General features: G+C 52.2%; 1 protein-coding gene across 1 annotated transcript in view; it reads left to right on the top strand.

Moving 5' to 3' along the window:
* MACF1 (microtubule actin crosslinking factor 1) overlaps nt 1-21,447 on the top strand; it is a 294,628-nt gene extending 273,181 nt beyond the window's left edge. Inside the window, 16 exon segments of the mRNA XM_087970253.1 lie at nt 203-397; nt 2,046-2,174; nt 2,264-2,407; nt 2,597-2,779; nt 3,004-3,121; nt 3,471-3,634; nt 4,983-5,145; nt 9,094-9,248; nt 10,226-10,300; nt 11,142-11,159; nt 13,161-13,278; nt 13,611-13,679; nt 15,735-15,946; nt 16,580-16,690; nt 18,591-18,714; nt 19,915-21,447. Coding sequence (XP_087826379.1) covers nt 203-397; nt 2,046-2,174; nt 2,264-2,407; nt 2,597-2,779; nt 3,004-3,121; nt 3,471-3,634; nt 4,983-5,145; nt 9,094-9,248; nt 10,226-10,300; nt 11,142-11,159; nt 13,161-13,278; nt 13,611-13,679; nt 15,735-15,946; nt 16,580-16,690; nt 18,591-18,714; nt 19,915-20,186 — 2,250 coding nt within the window. The 3' untranslated portion in view covers nt 20,187-21,447.
* Nucleotides 21,448-23,521: the final 2,074 nt, after the last annotated feature.

The following is a 23,521-nucleotide window of genomic DNA, read 5'->3' as shown; positions in this document are numbered from 1 at the left end:
TCAGTGCAGCCCAGGCAAGCCAAACGTTGGACACACCTGTTCTAGAACCTGCCGGAGCAGAGTGGGCTTTGGGAACAGCAATAAGGGAGCCGTCCAGAGGGTCAAAGGAAAAAATAAACCTCTTCTGACCTTGGCGAGAAAACTGCATTTGGTTACCACGAGTGGAGCTTGGCTCACGGGAATTTTTTCGTTTCCTTGTTAGGTTTTCCAGAAAGAACTTGGCAAGCGGACGGGCACTGTCCAGGTTCTCAAGCGCTCAGGTCGGGAACTGATTGAGAACAGCCGAGACGACACCACCTGGGTGAAAGTGCAGCTTCAGGAGCTGAGCAACCGCTGGGATACGGTCTGCAAGATGTCCGTCCTGAAGCAGACGCGGCTGGAGCAGGCCTTACAGCAGGTGTGGGGGCAGGAGGCAGGCCCACCTCGCACTTCCCTCCACCTGCTTCCTGAGCGTTGTGCTCTCCTCTTGCTGGTCTTGGAAGCATGCATGTCCCACCTGGGTGGAGGGAGGGCAACGGTCGTAGCAAGGGGAGAAGTTTAGGGGTCCTTTGGCTACCCCCCGAGGAGTTAAGCTCCAGTGTGTGGAAAGTAGGCCTTGCCTAGAACTTTATTCCACACACTGAGTAACCCTGAGGCACCTCAGAGAAGGCCCGTGTGTAGCCTTTCTATTTCTCATCTCCCTCTGCCCTCCTGGGCCATCAGCAAGTTGCCTTCCGCCTCAGGCTTGAGGGCCCTGAGGGAGATGGACATCTCTCGCCCACCTCCTGCATCATGGGTGGTGCTGATCGTAGCCTCCTGTCCTGTTTCAAGTTTCAAACTCCCTCCCTCTCCCTCCCTCCCCCCTACAAACACTCATACTAAGTGAGGAAAGCAATTTACTCAAGACTGAGCAGATAATAGCAGACAAGGAAGAAATGTAAATCAACAAAGACCCTTGGAAAGAAAGTTTGCTTGATGGTTTTGCTTTCAACAGCAGCATGTAGAAGAATAGTCAGAATCCAGTCCAAAGTTGAGAAAGCCAAGTAAAGTTTGCTGCAAATCCAAGGTCAGAGTTTTATGTGCAAGATTCACAGAAGCAACGCAACAAAGCCGGAGATCAGATGGTTGTTTACAGCAGAGTGTTAGGAGTCAGGGCTACCTTTTTAATCGGTCTTTAATCAGGAAAGTTACTTCCCTGCTTGGCAAGGAGCCTCATAGACAGTGGTGGGATGGGAATGACTTAACAACCGATTCTCTAGCTGGCTAAGCGTGGCCAGTTGGTCATGTGACTGAGAGGGTGATGTCACTCATCGCACCCAGCCCCGCCTCCCGGCCACTCGCCTCAAAGGCAGAGGTAGGAATCAGCTGGTTGGGCCTAATCCCACCACTGGCTGGCCTTGCTCTGCCCATTTTTTGACCTGTTTTGGGACCATTTCTCAGGCTGTTTTCAGGCCATTTTTTGGGCAGTTTTCAGAAAAATGGCCAAAATTGGCCCCAAAACAGTCTGAAAACAGTCCAAAAACCAGCCAAAAACAGCCTGAAAAATGGCCAGAAAACATCATTTTCAGGCTATTTTCTGGGCCCTTTTTTGGCTGTTTTCAGAAAAACAGCCTGAAAATGGCCTGAAAAACGTCCAGAAAAAAGGCTGGAAAACGAGCGGGGGCAGGGTCAGCCAGTGGTGGGATTTGCTGTTCGCCGAACTGCATAGAATCTTAACTACCAGTTCACCCAAACCGGTGCAAACCGGCATCCGCCCACCTCTGCTCGTGGAGAATCCCTGTTCTGCTCTCCTCTCTACTGCCCGAGTATGAGGGCCTTGGAGGCCACGTCCTCCTATGACTGCTTTGGTTGTGTGGATGATGCCTGTCTTTGATCCAATCGCTCCCAGTTTGGTGTCCTCTGAGGCTGACATTCCACAGGTTCAGCTGGAGAAACTTCTTCAGAGTCTGAGTGCTGGGCATGACACTTCCAGGGCATAGCTGGCTGAGTGCAGCCGACTCCTTGGGCCCATCCTGAGGGGCAGCTTGCAGAGGGGGAGGCCTGACTTGGGCGCTTCTGCTTTCCAGGCCGAGGAGTTCCGGACAGCCATCCACCAGCTGCTGGAGTGGCTCTCGGAGGCCGAGCAGACCCTCCGCTTCCGGGGAGCTTTGCCCGATGACGCGGAAGCACTGCAGTCACTCATCGATGTACACAAGGTGGGCATTGATCCCAGGAATGTGGGGTGGCCCAGGGTAAGGCAGAGGAGGGGCCATGGGTAACAGTGACTTTGCGTTGCCTTGTGCAGGAGTTTATGAAGAAAGTGGAGGAAAAAAGGCTGGACGTGAACTCGGCGGTGGGGATGGGAGAAGCCATCCTGTCTGTGTGCCATCCGGACTGCGTCACCACCATAAAACACTGGATCACCATCATCCGTGCTCGGTTCGAAGAGGTGAGTCGCTGTGGGGACTCTTGTCCACTGAGTTGGGCCTCTTGTGGTGGCTGAAGGGGGGGGGGTTCCTTTCATTAATGGTGGGGTCTTCTGCCCCTGTGGGGTAGTAACCGGCTCCAGTCCCTGCCTCCACCCCTCCGAGCGCCCAGCCCTCCCTGCCCCTCAGCCTTTTCTCTTGGCGGCCTCCAGGTTCTCACTTGGGCAAAGCAGCATCAGCAACGGCTTGAAGCGGCGCTCCTGGAACTCATGGCCAACGCGGAGCTGCTGGAAGAACTGCTGGCGTGGATCCAGTGGGCGGAGGCCACGCTGATCCAGCGGGACCAGGAGCCCCAGAATATCGAGCAGGTCAAGGCCCTCATTGCGGAGCACCAGGTAAGCGCCTCCCTGCGTCCCGCTGGCCCCTCCCTCGAAGAGAGCAGCATCTGCCCTTCCCACGGGATGCGGCACAAAGGCTCCGGGCCTGGCACGGGCTGGGGATGTTGCCAACAGGACGCTGCGGCCGTGGCCTCTTGGGCTGTTGAGCTTTAGTGCTCCAAAAGGGAGGCTGAGAAGAGTAGCTGGACATTTGCGAGCGATTGCGTCTTTCCTCCTTCCAGTCCTTCATGGAAGAGATGACCCGGAAGCAGCCGGATGTGGATCGTGTCACCAAAACCTACAAGAGGAAAGCGACTGAGCCAGCTCATGGCTCTTTCATGGAAAAATCCCGCAGCAACAGTAAGTTGTCCTAACGTGGGGTGCCAGGAACTAGCGCCAGGGGTGCAGGGCTGAGGTGGAAGCCTGCAAAGAGCCCAGCCTGGCTGGCTGGCGCTGGCAGTTGCTGAGCAGTCGTGAGCGTATTCCCTGCAGGCTGGGACTCTGAACTGTTGTCTCTCTTAAGGCGGGTCCTGCTTTCGGAACCCAGGTCTGAAAAAGGGATCTCGCCCACCCTCCACTGAGGTGGGGGGGGGAAGCCCTCTTGGCACAGTTTTTGATGGGTGTTTCCCACTTTATCCTCTGGCTTTTCCCCGTTTCCCCTACTCCAGCTTGGCTTGGCTTTTTTCAGCTCCTCCACTTTTTATTCCAGGGAAGCCCTTGAACCAGGCAGCCCCTCCGCCCCTGCCGATCCTCTTGCAGGCCGAAGCCAAGAACCCACGCATCAACCAGCTCTCGGCACGTTGGCAGCAGGTGTGGCTCCTGGCACTGGAGCGGCAGCGCAAGCTCAACGATGCCCTGGACAGGCTGGAAGAGGTGAGGATCCTCTCCTGCAGGTGGATGGGACGGCCTCGGACGGGAGGCACGTGGGAAATGGCGGCCACCGGGTTTGAAGGTTGGGGCTGATCAGGCTGGCGCCCGTCCCTCTCCTCCCTCAGCAGCTGCCCCCCCAGCCCACTTGCTTGTCTTTGCTGGAAGCCATTTAAAAGCTGAGGCCTCCAACCTTTTGGACCTCAGGGACCACCAAATGATTTTTAAATCCTGCGGACCACTTTTTTCGTTAAAAAGATAAATACGTTTGTAAAATAATGATCAGAGAACTTCCATTTTATTGATATGAAGTGCACCTATTTAATACAACAAAAGTATAAATGCTTATTTCATCATAACAAAATATTTAAAGGTTGTTTAATTGTAACAAAATTATTAAAGTTAGTGAAATTATTAGAAAACAATGGCCACTCCGAGTGAAGGGAAATGAAGGTGGGAAGACTGAGGCTGGTGGGAAAGCCAGTCCCCTGTTCCAGAGCCGTGGTCATCATCACAGGACTGGCCCTTTGGCAGCTGCTTTGGTTATGACCACAGGGCCAGTCCTGTGGCGACCACAGCTCTGAACAGGGGACCAGCCCCGGGTAGGGCTAGAAATCTCTGCCAGGGGGGGTGGCACGTGCAGTGCGCAAATGTTCTGGTTGATGACCTCTGTCCTCGGCCATTCCTTGGTGTTTACACTCAGGCCCACTTGGAGGTCTCTAGCTGTGGGAATATGCCATGAAATAAATGCCATTTCCTGCCACACAGAAGAGTTCCTGGTCAGTTCCAGCCATAACAACAGGCCTAAGGTTTGGCCGTCTCCTTCTGTTGTCTCCTCACCAAGAGGAAGATTCAACTCCCACAATTGGGGCTGGGGGCAGAGAACGGACTGGGAAAGAAAAGGCTTTTCCCCTTTTCCTGATACGCTCGTTGAAGTTCCCATCCTGCCCTCTCACACATAGACCACAACCCCAAGGAGCCTTCCACACTCTAAGGGAGCCCAATTATGGGGATTCGGAGACCTTCCAAGCGGTGACGCTGGTGCCCCTGGGCTGGTGCAGGGAAGGATGGGGCTGCTCCCCAATGCTTTTCAAGGGGGCCCATTTTGGGGTCTTTTGTGGCTGAGTTTACAGAATATGCTTAAGTTGATACAAAACTCAGCTCTGCTGGGTGCAGAAAGTACCTTGAACACAGCCTGGGTTGACTCAGCACAGGGAGCGTCAGAAAACCCACCGAAGGTTAATTCTGGCAAAATTAGCCCAAGTTGGGCCCTTGGAGCTGATGAGTCTTTAAATGACCGATGAAGTATATTATGTGAACAGAGCGTGTCCTTTTCCCCCCTTCTGTTTCCCAGTTGAAAGAGTTTGCAAACTTTGACTTTGACGTATGGCGGAAGAAATACATGCGCTGGATGAACCACAAGAAATCCCGTGTGATGGATTTCTTCCGGCGGATCGACAAAGACCAGGATGGGAAGATCACCCGGCAGGAGTTCATTGACGGGATCCTGGCCTCGAGTGAGTGCCTGCTTGTTCCATGCCTTGCTTGGGTTGCTGTGACATGGGCAACTGGGCAGCCAGAAGGGTGGCACCCTGGCTCAGGAGGAGTCTCTCTCCACCTGCCCACCCCAAGGCCCTGGGCTTGATTTGCCACCCTCACCTGGCAGCCAAGCTGAGTGGCAGGCTCAAGCGCTGGAAAGCTGGCAGGTGGAGTAGCAGGAGTAGCGCTTAGACTGATAGGCCGCTTCCCGGTGCTTCCCAGCCCTCTCTCAGGGGTTTACAGAGTCAGCCTCTCGCCCCCAACAATCTGGCTCCTCGTTTTATCCACCTCGGAAGGATGAAGGGCTGAGTCAACCTTGAGCTGGTCAGGATTGAACGGCTGGCAGTCAGCAGAATTAGCCTGCAATACTGCATTGTAACTCTGCGCCACCATGGAAGGTTGAATGGCTGGGGTCTTCCTGCCTGATGCACCTGTTTGTGCAGGGATTTCTGGGTACCCCACAGTGGTGCCCCCCCCCCCATCACTTAAAAGTTACACTATTGGGCTGTGGAATGTGTAACTCAATGGAGGCCAGGCTGTAGCTTCATGGCAGGGTGGGAGTGGAGGTGAGGACAGAGAGAGAGGACCCCCGGCCCCTCTCCTCCTCCCGCTGTCCCTAGAAACTTTACTACAAGAGAAAGTCTTCCGTTCCACATAACCTGCTTTTATTTACTTCCTTGTGAGCTACTTGGTTGTCTTTACATTTGTGGGGCTGATAATCCAAGATGCTCTTGGCCAAGGAGCCACTTTCCAAAGCTGTTGGGGGGGGTGTCATCTGGATTGTTTTGCACCCTTTCCTGTGCAGTTCAGAAGCACTGATGGCCATTCCTGGTTGGAAGCCCCCTCCCTGCCCCCAAGCCTTGGGTATCGGAGGGGCTGCCTTCAGAGCAACTGGAGATGAAAGACGGCTCAGGACCTTCTCGGTTCTCCGGGCATTTCGATGAGACCCGGGATGGAAGCCCAGCTGTCGGGGTCCCTGACGTCCGTTGGGATGGTCAGCTTATCAGGGCTCTTCCACTTTGCCAGGCTTTGACCTTGGCTGACCTTACTTGCTTGCTTCAAATATTCCCACTCTTTGTGCAGCGTTAACAATAATTGGGGCAGGTGCATTTTTTTTTTAAAAAAAAAACAAGTTTTATTAATTTTCAAAACACACAAGTCATCATTATCCATTACATATTTAAACCTTTATCCATTATAAATTTAACAAGTCAGATGAACTATAATTCTGTTTTAAACCATTTCCATATAAACATACAAAAACCTCTTATCCATTTTCTTTATTTCTCTTTACTCTTATTCCATTTTATTATTATTATTTCATCTATTTCTTTCTGACTTAGTTACCATTATTCTCATTCTATATTTCTGCAAGGTTTCATTAATTCTCCCCCAAAAAAGACATATATACACAACACACAAAACATAAAAAAATCTTTTGGAAAGTAACTTGGACCCAGGTATCTCTTTCTTCATGGACTTCAACTGTATTCATGCTCATATTACATATCATTACTTATTTTATTTACCATTCTAAGTCTTCTATATTAACTTCTCCCCATATTTCACTCCTTTTAATTCTATCTTAATTAATCATCTTAATTTGAGTCATTATATTTATATCTTTGTCCATTCTTTATTATACCTTTGTCTCATTCCTTATAAAAAAAAGAAATTTCTCCTGAAATCACTAATCAGAGTATGATGCCTTTCTATCTCCCCACTAAATTAATCAAGTTAATCTTTAAAATAACACCCAATACCCAATCCGATTTTGCTTGGTACATTCTAACTGAATAATACATCCAGAATAATTAAATACATAGTTAAACAATAAATCTAAATATTAAAAACAAATACTATAATAAAATTTTTATAATAACATCAATACCATAATCTTATTAAACTCTTTAATTAAAGCTCAATATTCTAAATCTCCCCTCATATTATTAAATTTTAAAACCAATCATTATTAACATTTCAACATTTTAATCTCTTATCAACTCTTAAGCCATTTAAGTTTTCTATTTCTAATACAATACTATAATATCATCTTATGTACCTTGCAAAATCTCTTTGCAAAAATTATACTTATCCTTTATCCCTAAAAAGATTCCTTTTTCCCATTTAATTTCAAAACTTTGTAGCTTTTCTCCACCTTTTCCCTTTCTTTCTTCTCCCAACAAACCTTTCTACCCCCTTCTTCTAGCCTCTGCCTTACTGGCTTCCCTTCTCTGTCGCTTTTCCTCTTCCCTTTTGTTTACCATCATTATATTGATTTTGCACCTTATTTTTCCCTTTCTTAAATGTTTTTTAAATCTTAAGTCCTTTATTTCTCTTCCTTTCCCTCTTCCTTCCCTCTTGGTCGAGTTCTGAGATTTATTAAAGATGGCTTCCTCTCCTTCTTCTTCTTCTGCTGTCTTCATCTGTTGCAATGTTTGTTGATAGTTAATGAGCGCCATTTCCAAAAAAAGGCAGGCTTCTTTCAAACCAGCTTTACCATTTTTTTTTTTTGCTTGCTCATAGTCCCTTCTCAGTTCCTCAATAGAAGGAGCCATTATAAATCTTTTCTTTTCTTTTATCTTACAACAACCAAAATATTCCAAAGGAAAAATAAAACAATCCCAAAGTTATCAATCAGTCCAAACCAAGACAGAGTTCCCACTCTCTCCTCCTAGGGTAGTATCAATCAGAAAAAAAGAAAGTCCAAATCTATTTCTTAAAATCTTATTGCAATATATTTTAGTCTTTCAATCCTTAAGGCATCTCCTCCAACAAAGTCTTAGCATACAAATATTTTTTTTAGTCCTCTCTTTTCCCACTCATCGCTTAGAGCCAGTTTTCACCTAAAAAAAAAAGGTTTCTTAATATTCACTTTTTATTCTGTAGAAAAAGAGGGTAAGCTATCCTTTCAGCACCATCAAACTGCCGCTTTTTTCCTCTTCTCGAAGGTATCATTCAGAAAGTCATACTTTTCAGGAATTTTGTTAGATATGTCTTAGAGTCCTAGGAACCAAGAAAAACTTTCTCCTTTCAAGCACTTTCTCCACTTCCTCCTGCGCATTCTTACCCGGCTGCCAGCTTCTTTGTGGCGGCCATTGCGGACCGCCGCTGCACCGTCCTGGGAAAAGGGGGTTCTGCCGGCCGGGAGGGGTCTGCAACACCCCAAACCCCTCTCCGGATCCCCTACTCTTCAGCTGCCCCTGCAGGGCAGCCTAGCTCCCACCCATCCGGATCGGAGCCCCAAAAACGGCTAGCGCGGCAGGGATCGTGCAGCTTCGCAAATCCCTGCCGCTCGCGAAGCTGACAAACCGGAAGTCCGGGGCGGGTGCATTTTTTATTTGCATTGCTACAAATCAGAGGGTTTTTGGTGGAAGACAGGCAGCAGTTCCACCCACTCATCCCTTTCAGGGCTGCTGCTCTGCAGCAAACTCAGTAAACTGAGGCTGGGTTTTTTGGTCATAACTTCCTTATTTCTGCTTATATCCCAAACCCCATTCCTGCCCCCTTTGCACAACACACCAGGAGAGGCCCAAGGAAGGGTGTGAAAGACTCGGAAGCAGGGCCCTTTCAGCAGGCTGTGGGTGTGTCGCAGGGCTACTTAAGCCCCGCCCCCCATCTCTGTATCTCTCAAAGTTAAGGTGAACCTCACCCTCTTGCTCCTACCTGCTGGCCAGGCACCTGACCGTAACCGGAGCCAGGTGACGTTGCCACCTTGCACGAGGTTGCTCCATCTCTTCCCACGGAGTCTGCTTGGGCTGCTTCCCAGAAACAAAGGCTGTCCCCATGCCGGAGAAGCCTCTTCTGCCCCGCTTGGGAAGGGAGGAGGCTGTGCTGGGGGTGGGGGGGGGGCAGGAGGGGCTCATTTTGAAAGCGTCGCTGAAGGGGCTTGGCGTCCATCTCTCCTCTTTCTCTTCCTTCCCCAGAATTCCCCACAACGAAGTTAGAAATGACAGCTGTCGCTGATATCTTTGACCGGGATGGGGACGGCTATATTGACTACTATGAGTTCGTAGCTGCTCTGCACCCTAACAAAGATGCTTACCGGCCCACAACGGATGCGGACAAAATCGAGGATGAGGTATGGGTGTGGCTGGGGGAGGAGGGGGAGGAGAGACAGCGAACGAGGCTGTTCCTGGGCTCGGCTGGCAACTTCTTCTCTTGATAAATTCTTGAGGTTTCAAGAGAAAGAAGTAGGTGGAACTGCAGTCAGCAAGCATTCCTCCCATTTGCTGCTCCTTGTGGCCTCCTTTTCCCTCTGTATCTCAGAGGCGGAACTGTTGGGTCTGGGATCCCTCCTCTTGTGGGAGGGCCCTGCAGGGGGGCCAGTCCAAACCATTGGGATTCTTCCTTTGCCCCCCTCACTTGGCAGCCTTCCAGCCTTCACACTCCTCCCAGGCACCTCCCCCCTGCCTCCATTTCCCTGTCCGTTTTGCTATATCCATGGGGATGTTCACAGCTTAGAGCATAGAGCATAGAGTTGGAAGGGACCTTGGAGGTCATCCAGTCCAACCCCCTGCATAAGCAGGACAGTCTAATCAAGTGCATCCTTTTACTGGCAGTTCATCTTAATCAATAGGTACTAATTATATAGGAATTTATTTGGGGAGTCTGCATCCTGCAAATGCAGCCAGAGGGGGTCGCCTGCCCATCGGGGCTGGTTTCCTGCATCTGGTGCCCCAGTTTGGCCAGGGGCATGCCAGGAACAGCACAGGACGTTCCTAATGCTGCACTTTTCCTGCCCACTCTCCCTCACCCTTTCGGGTGGGACTTCTGACATTCAGGGCCCCCCTCCTTTGGGGCAAACACAACCCTGGCCGGGCGCTGTGGCCTTGAGCAGCATTGCCCAGCCAGAGCCGGTCAGTTGGTGGTGGCCCAGCAGTCCGAGCTCTGGGCTCCAGATCACCACAGAGCAGCAGAGGCCACCACGATGGACAGCCATCCCCTCCCTCCCCACGTGAAGCTACGGGGAAGGAGCGCGCCCGAAGCGCAGGGTGGTTTCTCTCCCGTGCAGCAGCCGACGCCCCACCAAGTTTCTTCCCGCTTCTTCCCTTGCAGGTGACAAGGCAGGTGGCTCAGTGCAAATGTGCCAAGCGATTCCAAGTGGAGCAGATTGGAGAGAACAAGTACCGGGTAAGAAGCGGGGAGCCAGGATGGGGGCTGTCTGGGATCTGGGGCCCTCGGCAGGCTGACGGTGGCCTGCCAGTGCAGTGCCCTTGTCGTGTGGAGGAGACGCGCCCCCACCCCCAGTCGGGAAGCAGGCCCTGGCGCCGCTCCCAGAGGCAGGGGGACCCATGGTGCTCTGCAAGGGGAATGGAGAAAGCTGCCCCCATGAGCCACTGCTGTCTCCTGTGCCTGGGAGGCCTCTAGGTTGGGGGTGGGTGGGGGGGGCGTCCTGCCTCCTTTCTCAGGTTTGAACAGTTTCCTTCTGGCTGCTCCCAGAAAAACGGGTTCAGAAATGGGGCTTCATCCTCTTTCTGACTTTTGCTTGAAGCTGCTGGCCTTTGCCCTCCACCTGAGCTTCCCTGTGTCCCTTGGCCTGGCTGGACTGTAGCCCAGGAGGTCCTCGGCCCTCCAGGTCAGGGTTGTCCCGAAGGGGCTTCCTTCAAAAGGCAACTGGACGTCATTCCCTTCTCATCCTTTGACGAAAGCTCCTCTGGACCCACAAAGGGCTTGAGGAGCAGCTTTGGCTGCCACTCTTGCCGGGGGCTTTGGGGGAGGGAGAGGGAAGCCATGGCCCAATCCCAGAGTGCCGAGTAGCTGGTGCCCCCTTGCCACTTGGGGCCACTCGCCCCCCTTTCTGCTGGCCTTCCTTTGTTTTAATCCCCAAACGGAGGAGCAGCCCTGAGCAGCAGTACGGGAAGCACAGGAAGGAGCGCCAGCATTGTTGCCCTGTGTGATGTAACCCTGTGTGATATGTTCTCTCTTCTCCCTTTCTCTTCCTCCTCCTCCTCCTCCTCCTCCTCCTCCATAGTTCTTCCTCGGCAACCAGGTACAGTGAGCTTTTTGCAGTGCTGCCTCTGCGTTTTCCTGTAGCTAATTCTCCTTCCAAGATGTGCATGTATAATTTGCGTGTCTGTTTCCACACCGGTCTTTTCCTAACTGTGGCTGTTGTGCTCGTGGATGCATTAACTTGACAACAGAGTTGCTGGTATATTCAGAAATGTAGTGACGCAACCAGGCAGGGACTGCCAATTGTAAAAACAAACACAGAATCACACACACACACACACACACACACCCCTGTGCACCCAGCGTAGACTTCAGCCCTTTTGGAGAACTGAAAACTTGCTTGAAGGGAGCATCTTAAATGGGGCTGGGGCTGCCCTGGCCATGAGCCAGGCAGAAATTCCCAAAAGAGCAGCTGGCCAGAGTCGCCTGCGCATCCTCCTGGGACAGTCCTGGACCCTCAGAACTGACTGGCCATGGACTGTTGGGGGCTGGTAGAAACCCTTGCTCCAAACTGACCACCAGCAGATGAAGAGACCTACCTTGGGAGGCCCAGGGACCTTCCTCCAAGCCAGAGCCATGAGCCCCGCCTGGCCAAGAAGCCCTCCTGCCACTTTCGTCGTGCCTGAGCGGAGCTGGCGGGGGCTCAGCCAGGGAGTTTGGCCCAGACTTTTGGGTCCACTGCACAGAATCTTGACCGAGTATTCTGCATATCGGCCTCTTTCCATGGGCTCCTATTGACCTTCCATTGCTTTGGAAATGCAAGTCCCAGTTTCTCTGGAACCCCCCCCCCCCCCAAACAGCACTCAATCTCCAGCCCCCCTGCGAGGCCCTTCCCACAAGAGAGGGGGGGTCTCTGCCCGGCCTCTTGCTCCCTTCCGAGGCAACCAACCAGGGCTGCTGCAGACGCTTTCCTGGGCTCCCTTCTGGCTCCCTGCTGAATTCAGGGTCACCTCCTGTTGCCTGATTTGGGGGGCAGGGAGGGGGTGGCAGCGAATGTCGGCTGTTGGCCTCTTTTGGCCAAATCTGACCCAGTAAATGGAGTTTGAGTTTCCCAGATCAGCTCAGGGTGGGGGGTGGGGGGTGGAGCTAATACCTTCCTTGTTCAGCCACCCAGAATTATGAAGGGGTGGAGGTGATGGTGACATGACCCCTGAGGTGTGACGATGCCTGGCTCTCCAGCTGGAACATTGACGGGGGAGGGGGCTGAAGAGGGTCCCCAGGGTGGAGGCTGATGGGAACACAAGGTGCTGCTGGAGTTAAGCAGGCGGCTTTGGGGTCTGGGGCCTCCCTGATCAATCTGAGCAAATTGTGGGCTCTGCCTGTGATCTGCCGCTGCAATCAGTCAGTCCATCCATGCTCTGAGCGGGTTGCAGGGTCACCTGTCTCTGGCTGCTGCCAATCACGCTTCTGCCGGGGGCGGGTGAGGGTGCCAGGCTGGGAAGCCTTTCGGTGGAGGCTCCTCCGCTTGGCCTCTTCTGAAGGGGGGCTGCCTCAGGTGACGGTTGGGGCCAAGCGGCTTGCAAAAGGCACCCCCCTCCTCGGGGGCAGTGCAGAATCCTCTTGCTGTCCAAGCAGCCCAGATTGGCCCAAAGAGGAACGGCCCGTTGGGGGCGCAGCAGCAGGCGTGGGCAGCTGCCAAGCAGGAGAGGAGCCTGGGCCAGGAGCCCTGGAGCTGACCCCCCACCAGCCTGCCCCCCGGGCGTCTTTTGGCATCTTTCTCAGGCAGCATTTTGTGGCTGGCTGGGATTCATGGTTTGTGCTTGGCCACCGAGGAGGCTTCGTCTTGGGGTCCAGCAAAAAGGGCTTCTTGCCACCCAGGGTGCATTGGATCATTCCACTTTTTTAATCATGAAAAAAGTTAAGAAATTAATTATTAAGGAAGATGGTCATTATTTGATTTAATAAGAATAATTCACTTAATCAAATGTACGATCCTTTTAATCGCCTCCGTCATTTTCAAAGGCACGCTGGGGGGTGGGGAGACCCAGAGCTAGCAGGTTGTGGCAATTAAACCAGCTCCCTCTTTGCATGTTTGCAACAGTTCGGGGATTCCCAGCAGCTGCGGCTGGTCCGTATCCTGCGAAGTACAGTCATGGTTCGTGTCGGTGGCGGATGGATGGCTCTGGACGAGTTCCTGGTCAAAAACGATCCTTGTCGAGGTAGGAGACGCCTCTGCTCTCAGCGAAGGTTTTTCCAGGGAAACCTCCCGTACGGGCGACTGCCGAGGAGAGAAGACGGGGCAGCTGCTCTGGAAGATGAGCCCGGGGGGCCTTGCTCAGCATTGGGCCCCTGAGCACCAAGGGGGCCGCCCCCAGAGAGGAAGCAGGGTCGAAGGGCCCGGAGCCCTTTGCCCTGCGAGCTGGCCTCCTTTTCCCTCCTCCGCCGCCGGCCACGGCAGCCCTGCATGCCGCCCAAAGGAGCCTCCCTTCCTGCCCTGCCGGCCCCCTGCCGCTCCCTCCCGTTGCCGCACCTTCTCTCTTCTCTGTTCTAGTTCACCACCCTGGGAGTAAAATCAAACGCTCCGATTCCAGCTCTTCGATTGCCAGTCAGTCTCCAATAGGTTGGAGGATTTTCTTCCCTTTCTCTGACTGCCCTGTTGGGAATGGCTTGGCTGCTCTAACCTGCCCCCGGGTGCTGTCGCCTGCGCTGTGCTTGGCCAGGGAAGGGGGTGCGGGGCTCTCCCGCCACCCCCGAGGGTCCCCTCCTTTCCCCAGCCCCCCCCCCCCGGGTCCTCAGGCTCAGCTTTACCCTCCTGGCGGCCCCGAGTGAGGAGCAGGGTGCGAGACCCTGGGTGGATGCCCTGCGCTTCCTTGCATGCTGAACAAAACATAAACAAATAGAATGGAAGCCAAGAAGTTAGAAAAACAGATGGAAAGTAACAGTAGCAGTAAAAAAAAAGGGAGAGAGAGAGAGTTATATTGGCTGGTTTTTCTCAATGCAGGGGAAGCGTCCTCAGGCAGGTCCTAACTTTGGGCAGGTTCCTCACCAGAGAGCCCCGCCCTTAGGAAGCCTGGCCAAAGCCCTTTGGGGGGCAGGGGGGTCGAAGGGGTCCCAGAAGCCCTGAGCAAGCAGGGCTGGCTTCCGCCTTCCTAGGATCTCCACCTTGCCCCAAGCAGCAACCTACTGCTCTGCTTTAACACTGGTCACAATTCCTGGACACTTGCCAATCCTTGACCAGCCAAGTATAGGAACTGCCAGGATTCTCCAGGCTGCTGTGGAGACTGTTTAAGTCCACCCACTTGAATGACACCCAAGTTGAGGAAGCCTACTCCAGCCCCAGCCCCTTCCTCTAGGGGTGCAGAGGAGGGGGTTGTTGTTGTTTTTTAATCCTTTAGTATCGCTTCCTCCTTGTGTTGAAATTGCAGCCTGCGTTGATTTGGGTGTCTGTAACTCAAAAGTAGTTTGTCAGAAGCCAACAAATCCCCTTTCCTCGGACTTTGGAGTTGTGATGTTTCTGGCAGGTTCACACTTGCTTTTCCTCCCAGTATTTCTCCCGAACTTGGCTGGATGCTCCTGATTGGAAAACCTCCAGCTTTTTTCTCTCACCTGGCGCCCTCCAGGTATTTGGCTGAGAGTTCTGGGTGTTGAAGGCACATTTACGGGAAAACCCAAAGGAATGCATTGCATGGGGGGGGGGGGGCCTCTGTGCTTCCAAGCCCTTTTGCCTTTGGGATTTGCCCAAATGTTGCTGAACTCCCCGTGATTCCGGAACAGGGCCCAGCTGCAGTTGTTGTGTGTCTTGGGTAGGCTGCACTACCCTGGCTGCACTGATCCTACAAGGCTTTTGCACCGTGAAGCTTAGCCAAACTCCCCCTGTGTGCGCTTCCATTGGCTGGTTTTGTGTTTCCCGAAGGAGCTTAGGTTCTATCAACGTGTTTGCTAATAAGTGGCAGGGGGGTGTGTGTGTTCCAATTCCTTGATCCCACCAGTTAATTTTATTTCAGCCTCTGGAGAGCCAGGAGAGCTTTTCAGGTGAGAGTATGGCCAGTGATTGCCCCTGACAAGATTCCTTTTTCTGGATCTTGGTGCTCCAGAGGATCCACACGTCATTTTATAGCCGAGCAGATCCCGAGGGGCCAAGCATTGCAGCCCCCCTCCCTCGTTGTTTGGGACTGACTCTGCACACCGTGGCCTTGCTGCGGGGCGCTGGGCCAGCCTTGGCAGGCAGTCTCAGGCCTGCCTGTCCCTCCCCAACATTCACGCGGCCTCCTTGGGCTCCCGGCTTCTGGTCCAGGGGCTTCTCTGCTGGGAGAAGCATTTGGGGGAGGGGAGCTGCCCTTTGGCATGTGGGGACAGCGAAGGGGCCATCGGAAGGGAAAGGGGCTTGAAGCCCGCCCTCCAAGGCCACACAGCTCCACCCTTTTCCTAGCCCAGATGCAGGCGGGGTGGGGGGCCAGAGGGAGGGTCAGCTGAGTGGTTGGCCTTTGCATGACGTGTGGCCTGCCCCGGGTGAGGGGGGGGCTTTTCCTGGCCCATTCGGTGCTGCAAAGGCCTTTGGAAAGGAAGAAGAAGGTCACATGCTTCCAGCAGACTCCAATCCTGGCCCTTAGTCGGTTCCTCCATTCAGGTCCCTGCGGCTGTGTCACCTGCATTTTGTGTCCTTCTTTCCTTACAGCACGAGGCCGGACGAACCTTGAACTCCGGGAAAAATTCATCCTGCCCGAGGGCGCCTCTCAGGGAATGGCGCCCTTCCGCTCCCGTGGCCGGAGGTCCAAGCCTTCCTCCCGGGCTGCCTCCCCCACACGGTCCAGCTCAAGCGCCAGCCAGAGCAACCACAGCTGCCCCTCCGTGCCATCCTCCCCTGCCACCCCTGCCAGCGGGGCCAAGGTGAGACGCAGGCCCTTTCCTGGCCTCTGCTGAGTGGCGGAGCAGGCCCTCCCCTCCCCGGCCTGACCCAGAAGCCCCACAGGTGGGGCCTGCGAACGGTCTCCTTTGGCGGAGGCGGCAGCCCCAGGGCAGGGGAGCCTTTTCGCAGCCGGCCTCTCCTCAGCTCCCTTGGCCCTTTCCCTCCTCTTTCCATGGCTCCACATTCAAGAAGGTGGGGAGAAGAGAGGAAGGCCGAATTTCTCCTCTTCTTCACACTCTTCCACCACCACCACCACCCCAAAAATAGCTGCGGGTCTCCCACACAACCTGGACTGTGTTTTTTCTTCACCTTTTTACCAATACTTTTTTTGTGCATCACACAGTTCTGTGCCCTTTGTCAGCCTAGGTTTGTGTTCATTAGCTGCATTATTATTATTATTATTATTATTATTATTATTATTATTATTTATTATTATTATTATTATTATTCACTTATTATTTTAGGATTTATATTCTTTTCTGTTTTATTTTCTTCTGACCCGGTCGCTCCTCCCTCCCTCCCTCCCTCCCTCCCTCCCTCCCTCCTCCACTCCTTTTGTTTGTCCTCCCACCACCACCATCCTTCGAACTCTCTTTGGATTTTCCATTTCACAGACTCCGCATCACTTCACTCGTTGTTATGACAAACCCTGGTTGGTAAACAGCAAGGCAGGTACCCCCCTGAGGGGCTGCGATAATGCCGACCTCCACCTGCCTGCTTCCGAGGTAGAGTATGGCTCCTGTGGGCAAAAGGGGAGGCCTTGAGTTGGCTTTTCCTCTCTCCCGCTTGCTCCCCCTCGCCTGTCTAAGCAGAGGCTGGCTGCGCGGTGGTGGTTTAGCATATGGCATGTCGTACGTGGACTAGCAATATAAATGAGCATTTCAGCTAGATCAGTAGAACCCAATAAAATATACACACTCTTAAAAGGTCTGAGTTCAGATACCGATGGGTCAGCAAACCATTGAAGTACAGCATCATTTATATATATACATAAAAAAACCAGACACTGGAGCGATCGATGCCCTCGGCTTACCGTCGGTCGCAGTGCGATCTGCAGTTTGATGTGCGACCCTGCAGTCCTGCTGAGGGGAGGGTGCCAGGCCCCATTGAGGTGCCATGGGAGGTGCAGGTCCTATTCAGGATTGCCCATTGCAGAAGGTTTTATTTGTTTGTTTTTTTGTTGTTGTTATAAAAATTTTAAAAAAATTATATATTAAAAAAAAGGGTTGTCCATTGCAGAGTCCAAATCCTGGCCCCACTTTTTGTGGGGTCATTTATATGTGTCTCCCTTATGTGCCTGGCGGTCCAGAGGCTCATTTGGCTCTGAGGCTGACTCTACAGAAGCCCCAGTTTGAGCCTCTTGAACATCTTCCGAGAACCAAGAGGAAAAAGCCGACCAAGCTTAATAAAAGGATATAATAAATACTGCGGCCTTTTTCAGAAATAAAGTTTGGAGAGCAAAAGAAGTTCAGGCTTGAATAATAAGTGTCTCTTAATTTGTGTTTAATTATCAATGTCTCCTAACCTCTCGGCAACTTGATGGGTGACCTCAACTTCCAAACTCCCCAGCCTTATGGGCCCCACTGATCTAAAGGTTCAGGACAGGGTGGAGTGTTCTTTGTTTTCATTGCCTCCCCTCAAGTAAGTGGAATGGAAAGAGCCCACCCAGAGGAGCCTGAGCCTCGGGGCCCAACCGCACTGCCATCCTACTGCAGGCCCTCAACCTCCACTTGTGGCTTTAGAAGGTGCTGGCAGAGATTGAGGTGCTTGGAGGGAAAGGCCTGCCTTGGTTTTTTTTCTATCAGGCATTTTAGAGGAAGAGAAATAAAGTGCAAGAACAAAAAGGGGACAAGCAGTCAAGACTTGGTCTAGAATGCCATGGGATATCACAGTTTTCCAATATATCATTAATTACCCAAGAATTACAGCATACGTTATATGACTGTAAAACACTAAGAACCACCATTAAGCTTTAAGCTACAAAGGCAGCCTGGGAACTGTGGTCAGCACAAGTTATAATAAATAACTTGTCTGAAGTTATAATACTAGATGAGCTACATATTCAAGTTACAGTCCAAGCACTGACTTTTATTTCAGACTCATGTTATGGGAGGGACTTGTTCTGGGTCCCTTCCAAGGAAGGACGTCGGGAGCCTCTCCTTGTGTTCGGCCCCTCCCACGTGGGGCGGGGGAGGGTCCTAAGAGGGATGCCTAAGCAGAGTGGACGTCCTTCCTAGTTCTAGGCAGGCTTTGGGGAGCTGCCCAGATCTCTCCAAAAGGCCACTGCCAGGGCCAGGGCCAGCCCAGGGCTCCTCTTTCCTCTTCCAGCAAGGAGAGCCGTTGGGTTAACCACTTCCCGTCCTTCTGGTCTGCCTGCCCGCTTTCCTCCCTGGCCACGGGAGTGGTGACGCTGGGAGGCCGGCATTTGGTTTGCGCATGGCCTCTGATCATCTGCTTGGCTTGAATTCACACGACGCGCTGGGCGAAGCCTCCCCAAGGCCACGTGTGAAGCCTGTCTCCTCTTGGCCTTTAAGAGGCCTGCAGCTGCTCCTGGGGCTCAGGGCTCCTCGGAAGCGCTTTCTTCTGGGGCTCTGTGACCAGGCCTGCTTGCTTCTCTATCCCCAGGTTGCCCCGTCCTCGGGCAGCAAGTTGAAACGGCCCACTTTCCACTCCAGCCGGACGTCTCTCACTGGGGACACCAGTAACAGCTCCTCACCAGCTTCTTCCGGTGCCAAAACCAGTCGGACCGGTAAGTTCCAAGCTAGAAGTTTGGAAGCACCAAGCTGTCACCCAGAGGCAGATGCTTTGGGTTGGGGAGCCCAGCGTGGCCCCACCAACCTGTAGGTCGATCACGCATGGTCTCCTATAAATGCCAAGGAAGAGCCAAGGAGAATTCTTGGTCTTGTTTTGGGGGAGGGAGAGTCGAACACAGTACTGTTAGAATAGGACAGGACAGAATAGAATTCTTTTATTGGCCAAGGGTGACTGGACACACAAGGAATTTGTCTTGGTGCAAATGCTCTCAGTGTACATAAAAGCTTTTCTTCGTCAAGAGTCAAGAATCATCAGGTACAACACTTAATGATAGTCATAGGGTACAATAGAATAGAATAGAAGAATATAGGAATAGAATCTAAACAGAATGGGATGGGATGGGATGGAACGGGATAGAGCAGGGGTCCCCAACCACCGGTCCGCGGACCAGTACCGGTCCGTGGAACAAGTCCTACCGGGCCGCTGGCTTGCTGGGCGCCGCCATCTTGTTTTGATGAAAAAGTGCTTCCGGTGAGCTTTTCCGTTTCTACCCGGAAAAGCTCACCGGGCGCTGCGCCGCATCATCTTGTTTTGATGAAAAAGTGCTTCGGTGAGCTTTTCCGGGTAGAAAGCCATTTCTACCTGGAAAAGCTCACCGAAGCGTTGGCGCGCCATCTTGTTTTGATGAAAAGTGCTTCCGGTGAGTTCACCGAGCACTTTTCATCAAAACAAGATGGCGGCGCCCAGCTGATGTCAGTACCGGGCTGCGCCATAAAAAAGGTTGGGGATACCGGGCCGCGGCGTAAAAAAGGTTGGGGATCACTGGGATAGAGAATAGAATAGAAGAGAAATTAGAAGAGAAGAGAATTCTTTATTGGCCAAGTGTGATTGGACACACAAGGAATTTGGCTTAATGCAAATGTTCTCAGTGTGCATAAAAGAAAAGATACATTTGTCAAGAGTCAAGAATCATCAGGTACAACACTTAGTTCATAGGGCACAATAAGCAATCAAATCATAGTAGGAAACAGTCAGTATAAATTGTAAGGATACAAGCAACAAAGTTACAGTCCTACAGTCACAAGTGGGAGGGGATGGGCGATAAGGAGGGATGGGAAGATGAACAGTGATGGTAGGGCAGGCTTTACTGTTAAATCCCTTGCGATGTAAAGTCAAATTTGTCTTTGACTTTCAGATCCTAAGAAAACGGCCAGTCGCCCCACCAGCCGTGCAGGCAGCCACGCAGGGAGCCGAACCAGCAGCCGGCGAGGCAGCGATGCCTCCGACTTTGATCTCCTGGAGACGCAGTCCGCCTGCTCAGACACTTCGGAGAGCAGCGCAACAGGAGGAGGAGGAGGAGGAGGAGGAGGACAGGGCGGCTCCCGGCGGGGCCTAGCCAAGCCCTCCAAGATCCCCACCATGTCCAAGAAAACAAGCACTGCCAAATCTCCCGGCCCCAAGAGATAATGCGGCACCCACAGGACGCCCAGCTTTGCACAGACAACAGAAACCTGTGTCCAGTTTTTAACCCTGCTTCATACATTGGATGTATATTTATTCTACATGGGAGAAATTATATTGTTAAAAGTGTAAAAGAAAATTGTGTTATGAAGCTGCCTTATTTGGTTCTCTCTTTTTTTAATAGGTTGGTTTTTTTTTTTTTCATGTGAATATTTCTGTAGATAAAACTTGCCTTCCTTGCAAACGGGGCCCAGGGGAAAACTGAAACATGGGAGAGAAGCAAAAGGTCAAGATGTGAAAATGTAAAAACAAGCAAATGATATAAATAGGATTTCTGTGCAGTGCAGGAGATGTTCCTGCATTATCTTTTAGGATTGTTTCCTAAACGCATCTTTATAAAAAAAATAACGTGCTGTTTCAGCAAGAGAAATTATATTTAAGAATAACATCTGGAGATCCAACATAAGAAGGGAACTTGCTTTTCTTTCTCTCTCTCCTTGTCAAATCACAGATACCTCAATAAGAGAGAAATGCACGGTGAGGGAGTTTGTTTCCAATTTTAAAGATAAATTCCGATGGTTTTACCTGAAGATAGCTTGAAAATGGACCTTTGCACATGCTTTATTTAAATAAGGAACTCCACTACAATACTGTATTTTGCAAAAGGAAACTCCTGTCAAGCTGTCAAAGAATAACATTTGGGGGGAATTACAATGGCAGAACCATTGTAGGGAGGTAAAACCCGTGTGGTTTTAGCAGTGAGGGGGTGGGAGGATCTTAAATTTGCTCCTGTTTAGCCACAAGAGAACCCATTTCCAAAAGGCAAACCACGAGCGAAAGAACTGATTTTACGTTTTAGTTCACAGACTGCAATTAGGTGGCTTTCTTAGGCCGGTCTGGGCCCTTCCGGCCACCAGGACCCCAGAGAGCCTCTGCTGTGGAGCAGCCAGCTGCCTTTGAAACTCACACCCACCACCACCACCACCACCACCACGTGCTCTTGGGGAGGTGGAGAAGCATCACCAGCAGACACACACACCCCGGCTGTTCTCCTTTGTGGAGGAAGAGAGGGACCACCCTGCAAAAAGGGGCTGGGGGTGACCTGGTCTTCCTGTATTTATTCACTTGTACTCTTGTCCCTGCTCAGACCGACCACAGTGCTGTGTGATTCTCTCAGTTGGTTTAATTGAGCCAGAACCGGAAGCTCTACCAATGAATTGTTTAAAAACAAACACGTTTTGTATTAAAATTGCTTGCAGTAATAAAAGTGAAGCAAAGTGTCTCTTATTTTATGCTGCCCAGGAAGTTGACAGGGGCCTCCCTGTCCTAAGGCTGATGTCTGAAGCACCCGCTGAAGTGGGACGGCCGGGTTGCCCAGGCTGATGCCAGGACCAAGCTGGCACCCACCACTCGGATTCTTCTGCTTGTGCCCGACTAGCGCCTTCGAAGAGCTGGAGACCCGCACTTAATCCTTCCTGTTCCTTAATCGTTCCCGTACTTAAAGCGTTCCTGTTCCCCTAGTCACCTTGGGATCCAGCCAATTCCTGAGAAGGCGTGGCACCACCTCACAGTTTCTCCCGTGGCCAACAGGGGCAGCACGTTGCCACGCAGGCCACTTTGGGGGGGGGGGTGTTGGAGTAGGTCCCTCCTCCCCCAAGTCCGCGCGCATCCTCCTCAATGACCCCGGGCTCTGTGTGCTGCAAGCGTGTGACAGCAAGGTGGAGGAGGCCATTTCCAGGAGGGCTTCGGGCTGGCACTGTTAGGAAAGTCAGTTTAGCCCCATTTTGCACACACCCCCTCGCTGTGGCTGTTTGGTGAATCCCTGCAATTGTTAAAGTTAGTAACTTAGGAGGTTATGTGAAGCTGACTTTGCTTTCTGCAACGGTCATAAATATGAGTGGGCTGGCAGTGGGCTGAACTTTGATCACCTGACCATTCACGTGGGGATGCTGCCACAGCCATAAGTGGGGGAAGCAGCCATCGGTCACTAAATGAACTGTTGTAAGTCAAGGACTACCTGTGTATCCTGCATGATGTTTTCATCCAACAGTGGCCACCAGGCGGCACCACACCACCACTTTTGTCCTATTGGGGACTCTTCAGAGGCCTGGAGCAGCTAGACACCCTTCCTTCCTTCTGCCACCTCCGCTTCCTGACTGTAAAATAAAACGACCCACGACCACCACATCTGCTCCGTGCATGCATCTGATGGCCCTCTCACCTTCTTCCTAGATGCTTCCAAAGAGGGGAAGCCCCCGCTCTGAGCCCTTGGTTCTGGTCTCAGACTCCCTCATGTTTTCCCCCCTCATGTTCGCTTGGGGCCACGGCCAACCTGTCACTCCTTCTCCTGCACTCTACAGATTAGCTTCCAAGTTCCTTTCATGGGTGTGGAAAGTGGTGCTGTAGAACTGCAGCCATCTTCCCTCCTGGTTAAAGTGGCTAGAATTCCTTTCTGGCTGCTCTGCTCGGAACACCCCAGTCTTCATGAGCTCTTCCAAGCCTCCAGGAGAAAACCTGCTCCAGGATGCTGACCGGCAGGGCTGACCAGCTTATTACTAGGCAACGTTTCCACCAGCTCCCCTTGAACAGATGCTCAGTTGTGGCCATTCAAAAATGGTCTTCGTCGCCTACATCTGCTACCTTCCCATTCAGTGGGCAACTGAGAAATGTTAACCCTGGACGTTTCCCACTAGCCCATTCCTTTCGACGCTGGGAATTAATATGGCCCGTTGCAGCAGTGACTCCCGAGTTTGCAAGCAAAACTAGCCGAGTGAGTTCTCTAAGTGTGTGGTCAGTGAGGTGTCTAGGCTCTCCTGCCTCTCCAGCATTTAGCTGAGTTTTGGGGAAGCAGCCTCAGCCGGTCCAGGCACCTCCCCATCCTCTGCCTGGGTACTGGAGCCAGTTTCGCCTTTGCTGCTTTCTCTTCCAGGCTTTCTCTTTGCAAGCAACTCACAGGTCAGCCGGGTTCACAGAACATGCTCAGCCAGCCGCTGGATGCCCTTCCCTGGTTCCTCCTCCTGAGGGCCACTTTTAACTCCAGGGCACTTGAGGCCCTGGAGGCAGGAGGATCCATCCAGGTGGGCTTCCAATCTCTCACTGACTTTGATTCTGTGCCATCAAGTCGGGGTCAGTTCTTAGCAACCACATAGATACAGATTTTCTCCAGGCGGTTCCGTTCCCCAACTTGGTTCCGCAACGGTGCCCTCATTGCCACCACAACTGAGTCCAGCTCTGCTTTCCTCCCCCTTCCCCCGCCTCCAGAGAGCTGGCTCTTCCCACCACAGGCCCAAAGGAGAAGGGGGTGAAGCTGGCTGTTTGTGCCTCCAGGGAGGCCTCTGGGC

This window comes from Notechis scutatus, chromosome 8 (assembly GCF_049901735.1).
Source record: "Notechis scutatus isolate UNSWTSFEM ecotype Mainland chromosome 8, rNotScu1.2, whole genome shotgun sequence".
NCBI lineage: Eukaryota > Metazoa > Chordata > Lepidosauria > Squamata > Elapidae > Notechis > Notechis scutatus.
The sequence above is the reverse complement of the archived record's forward strand: the minus strand, read 5'-3'. Positions and strand labels throughout refer to the sequence as shown.